The 13068-nt window shown below is 37.3% G+C and overlaps 1 protein-coding gene across 7 annotated transcripts in view; it reads left to right on the plus strand.

The window, feature by feature from the left end:
• Nucleotides 1-13048, plus strand: part of cald1a (caldesmon 1a) — a 55246-nt gene extending 42198 nt beyond the window's left edge. For 5 of the 7 annotated variants that reach the window (XM_051889927.1, XM_051889930.1, XM_051889931.1 and 2 more), the window contains 7 exons: nucleotides 2394-2437; nucleotides 3111-3186; nucleotides 3315-3452; nucleotides 3586-3681; nucleotides 6159-6227; nucleotides 9219-9255; nucleotides 11437-13048. In XM_051889927.1, the coding sequence (XP_051745887.1) occupies nucleotides 2394-2437; nucleotides 3111-3186; nucleotides 3315-3452; nucleotides 3586-3681; nucleotides 6159-6227; nucleotides 9219-9255; nucleotides 11437-11450 (474 nt within the window). In that variant the 3' untranslated portion in view covers nucleotides 11451-13048. Of the gene's footprint in view, nucleotides 1-2393; nucleotides 2438-3110; nucleotides 3187-3314; nucleotides 3453-3585; nucleotides 3682-6158; nucleotides 6228-6503; nucleotides 6548-9218; nucleotides 9256-11436 lie in introns of all 7 variants that reach the window. The other 2 variants (XR_007929620.1, XR_007929621.1) reach the window with 2 other exon arrangements.
• The last annotated feature ends 20 nt before the right edge of the window (nucleotides 13049-13068 follow it).

The following is a 13068-nucleotide window of genomic DNA, read 5'->3' on the forward strand; positions in this document are numbered from 1 at the left end:
GTACCATAGCTACTACAGTTATTGTTTGTACAAAAAAACTGTTAATTTGATATTAGCTACCACTGTCATCAGAAAAGGACATTTAGCATATAAGAGAAAAAACTTCTGAAAGCTTCTAACACCCTTTTTAAGAGATTTTATATTAATTTCAGAATTTATATAATGATAACAGTATATTTCAAACATTTTCTAATTCTTAAATAGTATTTATGTATTTGTAATTATACAAGAATTACAATTAATTTATACATACATTAGAATAGAATAGAATAGAATAGAATAGAATAGAAGGCACCTACAATTTATACTTTCCCTTATAAATGTATTAAAAAATACACACGCACTTTCCCTACAAAAATTAGAATAGAATAGAATAGAATAGAATAAAATAGAATGAACCTAAAATGTATGGTTTCCCTTATAAATGTATAAAATATTCCCTTTCCCTTATAAATAACTTATAGAATAGAATGGAATTTAATAGAATTGAATAAAATAGAATAGATAAACATAAAATGTATACTTTCCCTTATAAATGTATAAACAATATGCATACAATTTCCCTTATACATAAACAGAATAGAATTATACATAAACGTAATGGAATGGAATAGAATAAAATAAACCTAAAATGTATACTTTCCCTTATAAATGTATAAAAAATATGCATACATTTTCCCTCATACATAGAATAGAATAGAATAGAATAGAATAGAATAGAATAGAATAGAATAGAATGAACATAACATGTATGGTTTCCCTTATAAATATATTAAAAAATACACATGCACTTTCCCTTATACAAAAATTAGAATAGAATAGAATGAACCTAAAATGTATGGTTTGTCTTATAAATGTATAAAATAATCCCTTTCCCTTATACATAAATAGAATAGAATAGAATAGAATAGAATAGAATAGAACAGAATGAAATTAAAATGTATACTTGCCCTTATAATGTATAAAAATATGCATGCACTTTCCCTAATACGTAAATTAGAATAGAATAGAATAGAATAGAATGAACCTAAAATGTATGGTTTGTCTTATAAATGTATAAAATATTCCCTTTTCCTTATACATAAATAGAATTGAATTGAATAGAATAGAATAGAATAAACATAAAATGTATGGTTTGTCTTATAAATGTATAAAATATTCCCTTTCCCTTATACATGAATAGAATAGAATAGAATAGAATGTATACTTGGCCTTATAATGTATAAAAATATGCATGCACTTTCCCTAATACGTAAATTAGAATAGAATAGTATAGAATAGAATTCCCTTAAAAATGTATAAATGTATGCATGTACTAACTACTAGGCCATGTCTCTGACATCTACCATACGCATTTATTATTTAATAACTGTAGTAATTGTGGTATTTTGGTGTAAACTGTGCTTACTGTGAAAAATAGCATCAGATGTACATTCTTTCCCTCCTGTTTATCATACGCAGATGATACGTTCACAGATCTGCTTTGTCATCATGTACACTGTATGTATTGCATGGTGTGTGATGTATTTGTGTGATTTTTAACTCCTGTTTTGTGGGTAGTCAGATTAGTTGAATTGATTAATATTAGCATAATATAGGTTATCAATTGTAACAAAATAATAATTGACTTTGTATCATATTTTCATAATTTCATAATTCATATTTCATAATTTATTATGACATTATTTTTACATCAGAATTGTATTTGGTGCTGTGCATCTCATTTTTTTAAAATTCTTTTTCTGGTTCTTGCATGCTTTGGATTCGGGTTTCCTGCTGTCAGTGGTTTCGAAGTCATTTCTTTTCTCCTCTTTCCTTTGGAATCCATCTTTTTACAAAAATACAAAATGGCGTGGTAGTGTTTTTGTGAGATAAAGCCTGGCTGCTCTCTTCAAGACGTGAACTCTAGGGGGACGCAGGAAGACCATTAGACTAATAGGATTACTGTAACCACATTCTAACAGAGCCGTTTCAAACGCGCCTGAGAATGGGGAATTTCCTGCTGAGGAGTATTTTAGGAACTCCCACATTCGGTGGAGGGGGGGAAGTGGATTTTTTTTTTTTCAAGATACTTTTGGGGTTTGTATGTGTGTTGTCTGTGTGGTTTTTGTTGTTGCTTCACAGGAACACTTTCCCCCCTCTTAGCCCTGTTGTCATATATCATAAACACAGGCCACGGTTCCCACAGAGAGAGAGAGAGGGCTGAAAAGGGCCCTGCTTTTCCTGGCCCCGTGACAGTTTCATACCGAAAAGAACAGGCTAGTCTCTTGCCTCTCAGAATAGCCAAGTCCGACAGACAGCTCGCATCTGTGTGTGTGTTTTATGTGTGTGTTCCTCATGACCAAAGCAGTGACCTTTGTTAAATCTATCCATTGTTTGATTTCTCTTTCCAGATCGGTGAGAGGGCAGAATTTCTCAACAGATCAGCACAAAAGAGGTGATCACTTCTACTTTTATTCCTTGCTGACCTTTCATGAAAACATGTTATTCAGCTTACCTCCTGAGCACAAGATTAATTACATAAATGAATAATCTGAACTATTTGGAGTACTTTTGGGTAGGTTAAATGAATGTCCTGGTTCCAAAACAAGTTATGCTCTTTCGACAGCATTTGTGGCACGTTGTTGATTACCACAGACAATTATGTTGACTCTTCCCTCGGTTTGTAAAAACAAGTATACATGCTGTGATAGCAGAAATCAACTGTTTACACTGAGAAAAATCCAACCACAGGAATTTTGTCACATAAATCATTTGCCTAAAACAGCAGCACCACCCCTAAAAACACAGTTTATCTATCTATCTATCTATCTATCTATCTATCTATCTATCTATCTATCTATCTATGTCTATCTATCTGTCTCTTGTTCTGTCTATCTATCTATCTATCTATCTATCTATCTATCTGTCTGTCTGTCTGTCTCTGTTCATCTATCTGTATCTGTCTCTCTTTCCATCCATCCATCCATCCATCTAATAATTATTCATTTGTCACACATGAACTGTTGTCATTTTAATTGGCAGTTAATTTTAATCTATAATCTTTCATTGTGAAAAAGATGCTTATAAATACCAGCATGAGCTGACGTTTGTGTGTGTGTGTGTGTCAGTTCTGTGAAAGCATCTCACGCTCCCGTGGTGTCTAAGATTGATAACAGATTAGAGCAGTACACCACCGCAGTGCAGGTGAGTCCTACATCATCGTCTCTCAAACTGAACACAAGCAAAAGATAAATCTAAATTAAACACAGGATACCAGAAGACAGCAAAGTGTAATCTCTGCCTCTCCTTTCCGCCTTGCTCCCTCTGTTCAGAGCCACAAGGAGGTCAGATCTCCCAGATCAGCTGCCATAGATCTTCCTATGGTGACGGACGGTATTCGCAACATCAAGAGCATGTGGGAGAAGGGGAATGTCTTTAGTTCTGGTGGAAGCCCAGCGTCCGCCAATAAGGTTTGTAATGTTCATTCACATAGACTGATGGGTGGGGGAAGGGACTCCACTTTTCCTCTAGGACCCATTTCCTGTCCAACGTCACATTGTGAACTTTAACCTTAAAGGGAGTGTTTTCTTCCGCACCGTACAGGATGCAGCTGGGATAAAGGTGGGCGTGGCTGGCCGCATTAACGATTGGTTGAATAAAACTCCAGAGACGGGCAAAATGTCAGGAGGAAGACCTGCGGTAAGCCTTTAACCCTGTCCATTACACCCTTGAGCTCTGCATGCATTAGATCAGGACGTGATGAGACTTGTTGTCTGGCACCACCTAGTGGTAATGATTCTATCCACAGGGAAACAATACATAGCACTAAACCAAACCAGATGTTTTAGACAAAGAGATTAATGGGAGCTTTTGTGGAGTAATTTCAGTCATTTGTATGTACATTTGTCTATTTCTGTAATAGAAGGGGTGGTTGTATTCAGGCTTTCTCTTATTTCCTGTCTGCTCCAGCATGCCTGCAGTCCTTCATCGCTGACTGGCTGTTTATTTTAAAACTCTGGCTTCAATGTTCAAATATGGATGTAATATGAAAGGATGCTATAAATATATTTAAGTACACAAATCTCTGTTAACTTGGAAAAGTAGTCTAGTTATCTGTGCAGTAGTTCAGAGTTTAAACGTCAATATGGGAATCAAAGTACTGAGTTCACTGTATGTCAGTGTAATAACAGGCTACGAATAGTCTTAGTTAAATGAAGGAAATAAATGTCAAGAACATCTACATTCAGTCGTTAGTAGTTACAATTAAAATCACAACTGTTTTGCCATTTAAATTTTAGCCGTTTACAGAAAAAAAGGAGATATTGTGTTTATTTCTGGGTACTTTTCCTCATCTGGGTGGGGGGGGGGGGGGGGGGGGGGGGGGTGGGGGGGGGGGGGTGTCATTACAGTTTCGCTTTGTAGAAACCAGGATAAGGTTACACTGGGAGTTTACGCCTCATTTATGATCGCCCATAGCGTTTAACATAATGGGACTGACCTTTGACCTGTTGCTCAAGTACAAAACCCAAGGGCACACTCTGATCACAATATCCTTATACTAGTCTTTTACTACTACTATTTAATAATGACAGACAATAGACAAAATTGACTAAATAGTTTTTTTAAAAATGTCACTTTTTTTGTTGTTGTTGCTGTTTGAATCCTTAAATTTGTTCATTTTTTAGATAAATGAATAAACTTTACAAAACATAATTCCAAATACTTGAAAATGGAATGTATTGCTTCACAATTAGTATATTTTAAATGTCATACAAACATTGATTTACCTTGAAGTGAATAGGTCAAGGTTTATTTGGAAAAGGAAAAATGTCATATGTCATATATATACACCGATCAGGCATAACATTATATTAGTGGGTGGGATATATTAGGCAGCAAGTGAACATTTTGTCCTCATAGTTGATGTGTTAGAAGCTGGAAAAATGGGCAAGCGTAAGATTTGAGCGAGTTTGACAAAGGCCAAATTGTGATGGCTGTGATGGCATCTCCAAAACTGCAGCTCTTGTGGGGTGTTCACAGTCTGCAGTGGTCAGTATCTATCAAAAGTGGTCCAAGGAAGGAACAGTGGTGAACCGGCGACAGGGTCATGGCCGGCCAAGGCTCACTGATGCACGTGGGGAGCGAAGGCTGGCCCGTGTGGTCCGATCCAACAGACGAGCTACTGTAGCTCAAACTGCTCAAGAAGTTAATGCTGGTTCTGATAGAAAGGTGTCAGAATACACAGTGCATCGCAGTTTGTTGCGTATGGGGCTGCATAGCCGCAGACCAGTCAGGATGCCCATGCTGACCCCTGTCCACCACCAAAAGCGGTGGTAGGTGGTATGTGTCAAAATTACTTTGACACGTAGCACCTACCTAAGCATTGTTGCAGACCATGTACACCCTTTCATGTAAACGGTATTCCCTGGTAGCTGTGGCCTCTTTCAGCAGGATAATGCGCCCTGCCACAAAGCAAAAATGGTTCAGGAATGGTTTGAGGAGCACAACAATGAGTTTGAGGTGTTGACTTGGCCTCCAAATTCCCCAGATTTCAATCCAATCGAGTATCTGTGGGATGTGCTGAACAAACAAGTCCGATCATGGAGGCCCCACCTCACAACTTGCAGGACTTAAAGGATCTGCTGCTAACATCTTGGTGCCAGATACCACAGCACACCTTCAGGGGTCTAGTGGAGTCCATGCCTCAACAGGTCAGGGCTGTTTGGCAGCAAAAGGGGGACCAACACAATACTAGGAAGGTGGTCATAATGTTATGCCTGATCAGTGTGTATAATATATATATATATATATATATATATATATATATATATGTATGATCTTTGTTGAGCAGCATTATTTTCTGTCATATCAAAATGGTGCACCTCACCTTGGCCTTCACAGTTTTCCTGTCATTCTCTCTTTCTCTTCCACTGTTACCGTAGATTTCCCTTTGCTTCTTCCCCTGGGCTTCTTTCCTCTGCTCTCTCTTCTGCTCTCTCTCTCTCTGCTGAAGATCAGGTATGTCCCTCCCCTCCAAGTATGCTCCCTTGCCTTAAGGACACTGGCATCCCTTATGTCATTTCTGTCGGATTGACGTGCATGTACATGTGTTTACATGGGTTGTTTAGTTCAGGGCCATCTCGCGAGTGATATTACACCCCCTTCCCCTCCTGCAGGACCTGAAACCAGGTGACGTGACCAGCAAACGCAGTCTATGGGAAAACAAAGGGTCCTCTGCTACCAAGGTAACCAAATACAGTTTTTTTTTTTTCCCCAATCAGCCCGACGCTCTCTCGCTTAGTTATTTATACACATAACATTTTTCGTATGCCCCTGGAGAATAAATTAATAAAGCACTTATGTGTCCAAACAACAGGCTGTGGGTATTTTATAACCCTTCAGGCATGCCATTAGGACTCTGGAGACAGTAACAGTCATAACACCACTCTAGCATGATATCTGCAGTATAATCCCAGAGAATAACTTTGCCATAACATTGCCTGTGTGTTTTGTGTTTTAAGCCATCCCCTTGCTAATTGTCTACAGATCTGACCACCTTGAGGAGGTAAATGTTACTTTATCACACAGGAATGTATAGTGTTTGATGAGCCACACTTAATGCATTTCACATCACAAGATGGCTTAAGAACTGTGATGTCATGCCTTTGGCTTTTTTCGTTTCTTCACGGAGCTTCTTTCACACTCTTGCTCACTGCCATGAGAGCAGGCGGTTGGTTTGCAAAAAAGGAAGTGCTTTAAAGAGCTGAAGTCACCAGGAGTAACTCCTGTTGCACTAATTGACCTTATGTTAAGCTCCACCCAACTTAGTTACCATTGCTCACTCAGACAAGCATTACATTCTAATAGGAATGAACTGGATATGTTCATGAACAGTGATATATACATATGTGCTCATAAAGTGGAAAAAAATTGCTTAGCATCTTGTGTATGCCATTTTTCTGCCATTTTATGCAACCACACAAAACACTCTAGCAATTCCCTAGAAACCACCCAGAACTCCTTGGGTGTAGCATGGGTAGCAACATCCCAGCGGCCATTGCGAGGGCAAAACTTAAAGAAATTAAGTTATACGGTAATGTGATTAAAAACTGCAAAGACTGCAAAACAGAATCAATTTAAATGGTTATGAAAGTAAACTGAAAAGCCTCTTTTGATGGCAAGTGATAACATTTCTACAACATACTCACCATGGTACTATGAATTCAGTCACGATTGCTTCTGCTTTGAATTAAACCCTAAAATGAAAATTATCCCATAATTTACTCACCCTTGAGCCATCCTAGGTGTATGTGTCTTTCTTCTTTCAGCCAAACACAATCAGAGTTATATTAAAAAATATCCTGGCTCTTCCAAGCTTTATAATGGGAGTGAATAGTAACCAAACTTTTGAAGCCCAAAAAAGCGCATTCATCCATCATAAAAGTAATCCATACGGCTCCAGGGGGTTAATAAAGGCCTTCTGAAGTGAAGCGATGCATTTTGTTAAGAAAAAAGCATATTTTAACTTTAGAAACTAGAATCACTGGCTTCCGTATGCAAGTCGAGTTCCAGCGGAAGAGTGAACTTTGACCTTGACGCATGACGTATTGATGGATCACAGAGGGCAGAGCAAAACAAAACACCAGTAACGAATTAGAAGTCTAAAACAAGAATTTTTAAAGAGAAATGTCGGAGGAGCTTGAGTTTGTTGCCCAGGCCTATTTGTTTGAACCACTATTCTCGCCTAAGGTTACTATACTCCTACATCCTATGCCGGAACTCGACTCTCTCGTGAACGTGCGGACGGATGTTACCAGAATCTAGTGATTACATTTCATAAATGTATGATTATGGATATTTTTCTTACAAAACTGCATCACAGGCCTTTATTAACGCCCTAGAGTCGTATGGATTACCTTTATGATGGATTGATGAGCTTTTTTGGGCTTCAAAATCTCAGTTACTATTCACTCCCATTATAAAGCTTGGAAGAGCCAGGATATTTTTTAATATAACTCCAATTGTGTTTGACTGAAAGAAGAAAGTCATATACACCTAGGATGGCTCGAGGGTGAGTAAATTATGGGAAAATTTTCATTTTAGGGTTAACTATCCCTTTAAGTCAATATGTAAATTAACATTGATTTACCTTGGGGGGAATGTAGTTCACAATTTATTTGGAAAAGAAACAAATACTGGATAGCTTGTGTAACTCTTACAGTATAAGTGACTTGGCAACAGTGTTTTACCATATGTTTGGAAAAAAATTATTTAATAAAAAATTAAAATATAAAAAATTAAAAAATATCCAAACACAGGACATTAAAAAGGAGCAAAAGCTTGTCTCATAATATGGTGGATGGCAATTAGGGCGGAGCTTAGTAAAGGATCAATTTCACCTTCTCTCTCTTTCATTTGCTCTTTTTTTCCCTCACACATGGGTTTAACACCCATCATCCCTTTACAAAGGACTCTGCCTATTGTGAGAAGATCTATTTTAATGCTGGCATGACTGGGATGCAGTTGACCAAACATGGCGGTTTATTCACATCACGAATAGAAACCAATTCCAGTTCTATCATGAGTCGATCCCATCGCCTGAACCTGAAAAGGCATTCCCACGAGCGCTGGCCTTCATATTTTTATATCCACAGATCAAACAGATAATAATGGTAGTCATTCAGAGCGGGCAGCTCTATCTTTGGAACGGGCACAATAGAATCTACTGCTGGACTGTCAGCGAGGCGTCAAGATCAGGCCAAGGCCGCGGTTAGCCACAGATTGCAGTTTTGGCCCTGAGCGCTTAAAGGACTGGTAAATGGTGACGTAAAAAGCCTAATGAAGGGAAATCTGTGGTCATAACCGCACTGATGTTACCAAAACCAACAGTGCTGTTTGGTCAGGAGTGGAAAGAATGAGGGTTTCACTTGTATGTGAATCTGGAAAAAGAGTGCTGTATGAAACCATGCTAAGCATGTTCCTGTCATTGTACACGCAGCATGTCGGCCACAAGTGCTTTCACTGATGACTTTTTGGAGCACATCGGCACAAAAAAACTATGTTAAAAAGGAAATATAAAATGAAATGTGAAGGCATAAGTGGAATACCAGACGGATGGGCTGGGAAGGACTCAGCCACACTGATTAGCACATTAGCTTTTATTTATGTTAATCTTATTCTTTTTCTTTCTCTTTCTCTCTTTTTCCATCTTTCTTTTTGATTTGTACCTCACCCAGGTCGCAAGCAGAGGAGAGACCAAATCTGTCACCAATGGTAAGTGACGACAAGAGAAATTGTATATATATATATATTTACAAGCCTTGACATTAACACCCGCCAACCCACCGAATGTGGGAGGATTTCAGCAGTGGCATGTAACGCAGTCACTCATACTAGCCATTTTGGCGGGTTGAATTTTATATATTATATACATTTTTCAATTGTAGTCTTATAAATAGGCATCTGAATAAACATGTAGTGCAATGTAGTGTTGTTAAAAATATCAATCGACATATCGATACTGAAATATCTGAAACGCTTAGAAATACTCATTTTCCACTGAATAGATACACGATACCAGCTGTTCTTTCTTGCTCTCTCATCTCTCCAACAGCGAGTTGACACACAAACCCGCCTCCCCTCACTCACTCATTTAATTTGCTACGGATGAATATTGTTGGTGTTACAGGGCTTGATTTTCAGTGTAGGATTGTGCGTATTGCGCATAATTTTACTCATTACCGCAGATTTTGTGCTCACACCCAAATTGCGCCACATAAAGCTGTCTCTCAGTACTAAATTGAGTTCTTTTTCACTGCTTATTGTGCTTAAACAGTCAAATACACACAAAATAATGTCAAAACACCGGTCTTGGTGAGTATTCACAGTCAGTTATGTTTTAAGTTAACATAAACAGTTGAGAAAGAAAACGCATGTGTAACAGTATAATGGATCTGTGCGTCAGGTCTTAAAGTGACAGCAGGTATATTAGGTATAATATAATCTGCTGCCAAAATTATGAGATAATTATGAGATAATATTAAAAATATCTATATGGCAGTTTTTCCCCATGGTATTGATGTCAAAATTGTGGCCAGTGAAAATGCTGAGTGGCTAGTAACTTTGGAAAACCACTAGCCACAGTGGCTGGTGAGCAAAAAAAGTTAATGTCAAGCCTTGTGTGTGTGTGTATATATATATATATATATATATATATATATACATACATACATACATACATGCATAATCAATTTCTTGATTTTTTGGGGGGATTTTCTTGTGGATTTTTTTTTTTCTTTTGATACTGAAGCAAATGGAAACACAAAAATTATATTTGTTATAGTTACTGTTCAACGCTATAGAAGTTTTCCCGACTATGGTGATTTCTGCTTCTGAAAACCCCAGAAAAGTGAAACCAAGCAATTGTCAAGATGTTCTGCTGTCGTGGTTGTGGCTAGATTGGAAAAAGTTTTGAAAGAGATTTTGCTTTTAGGGTTTTAGATAACAAAAAAAGCTTGCTTGTTTAGCACACAGTGCAAGTTTTATTGTGCATGCGTGTTTCTTTTGCCTATACATCCAAGCCAACATGAGGTCAAAATGAAGTCCTACTGTGAAGGGCAGGTCTCTCCATATTGCACAACACCCACAGTCCCTCTGCCAGGAAGCCCTTGCAATGATAAATCATAGCTGCAGGCACGCCGTTCACCGGCTGCAGTGTTTTAAAATGCCTCTTTGGCATTGTTTTCTATTTTGAATGCAAGCCATTTGTTCCTCTAGAAGAGGTCGCGGTGGCCTTCGAGCGTGCCAAGCGTTTTTTGGGTAATGGGCGACAGGTCTTTGCGTTAGCCTGCCCTGAACTGCCCTCCCCCACATCGGCCTGCTCGTCTCAATATCACGCTGTGGATTCTGGGCGTCCGTCAGTGCCAGCATGGCTAAAGCTGCATGTTTGTCACATTACTGCATGGGGCGGCAGATTAGTACGCTTGCATGCCGTATGGAGATGTCATGAAAACTTACGTCCACATGGACAAGCACATGGACGCCTTACATTTAAGAGATTCTTTGAACTATATTTAGCTCTGGAGCACAAGAGAAAGGGTGTATGTTACAAATACACACAGCTAAGCTTACAAAGATTTTAAATTGTCTCAAATATTCTCAACTGAATGAAAAACGTAACAAACACGTGCCATTTAAACCTGTCTTCTAATGACCCAGATCTCATAAAGAACAGGCAACAATCATGTTTAAACATGCTTTTGGACAATAATCATTTTATACATTTAATTTTGGGTCAAATTTGACATACTAAAGATCTACTTATTTTAAGGGTTCTAAATGAATTACAACAATGCTGCATTTATTTGATCAAAAATTCAGTAAAAACTGAAATATGTCTGTCATCTCATTTATTTTCGTGCAATTTTATGACTTTTCTCCTTTGTCTCTTAACAGGAATGGGCCATTAACCCTTCAAAGACGCCAGAGAGGCAGGGACCAAGAGAATGCACAACATTCCTTTTTTAAACTTTTATTAATACCAAAAAAAAAAAAAAAAACACAAGCATTTTATACTGCAAGGATGATCTATGTGTGTAGACACGGTATAAAAGAGAGAAAAATGTAAAAAAAAAAATATATATATATTTTATCACTGTATTCACAGGCCACCATCTTGCACCATCATAACAAACGCAGTTGCATGTACCTTCTGTTAAACTGAAATCTAGGCTGTGAAAACGAGAAATTCAACTTTAATTTGTTAAAATTATATAACAGCTCAAAATATTACAAGATTTCTTGGATAGGAGGACGAGGAGTAGCATTCCGAATTGTCTTTTGTCAAATCACAAATCATTTTAAACATGTTAGTTACCCTTCTCACCTGTTAATTTATAACTAAAGCAAAGCTTCACCTTGCATTTCTTATATGTTCGCCAGTTCCAGACCGAATATGAGCACCAGTAGAGTAGCTGTATTTTGTACTTTTTGTCGTAACGATTCTTTTTTTTTTTAAATTGTCTTAATAATATATGTTAGCACATAGTGTAAGTTTTTGTAATTAACTATATATGTTACTGCTTGATACAAGAAGGTCTTTGCTTTTGCTCTCAATATTATTTTATATCAAAGCAAGTTTTAATTCAGCAGAAGTCCATTATAGTCGTACCGTTATTATTACATTATCTTTGGCTTTTTTGTACTCTTGGAAACACTGGTCTGAAGTTGTTTGTGACCATCTTTCTGTAAGTATTAATCACCATGTGTCATGTGGAATAATCGGTATTGGTTAAAACAAGAGAACTCGAAAGAAAGGGAACATGCACTTTTTGGTTTAAATCACATATTTGATCAGTACATTTCACAATTTTTGCATATAATGCAAAACCTTGGTTAATTTCAGCAAGGACAAATAGAAGGACAAGGATAGTCAAAGTCAATTTATGTTTATAAGTGTTTCATTTTCTGAGTGTCTTCTTTCTGTGTTGCAATCGATTCATTCTAAATTGCAATACGGATTTTGCCCTCTTTCGATACACGGCTAGCTGGCAGAACATCATCATTTAAACTTGTCATTTCTGACATCTTATGTCAGACAAAGAATATCCACACTGTTAAAATTTTTAAGTAAGTTACCTGGTTGCCTTAAAAATTTGAGTTCATTGAAATTAAAAATTTGAATTAATACAATGAAGGCGATTGGTTTAATCAACTGAACCTGAATCTGAACCATGTTAATTTTTGAAGCTGATTTGACAAAATGATAACAAATCATGAAAATATTTTTTTTACAGTGCAGTTCTGCCGCCGTAGCTTAACACTAATGTCTCTAAACGTTCAAAGTTCCTGTATTCTGCTTGTATTTTTTGACAATCAAGTTTTTTTTACTATGTGTTTCATCTTTGTAAACACCTATGTATTGTTTCAGAGTAACACTATGCAAGTCGCACCACCTTTAATTGCAATTACCTTGTTACAAATATGACCGTTTGTAGCCAATAGTTCCATACAGAGCAACATTGTATCATTGTCTCAGTGACCACAATAAAGAGACCAATGAACAACACCTGTGACAGTGTGCTTCTT

Source organism: Ctenopharyngodon idella, chromosome 4, assembly GCF_019924925.1.
Source record: "Ctenopharyngodon idella isolate HZGC_01 chromosome 4, HZGC01, whole genome shotgun sequence".
Classification (NCBI taxonomy): domain Eukaryota; kingdom Metazoa; phylum Chordata; class Actinopteri; order Cypriniformes; family Xenocyprididae; genus Ctenopharyngodon; species Ctenopharyngodon idella.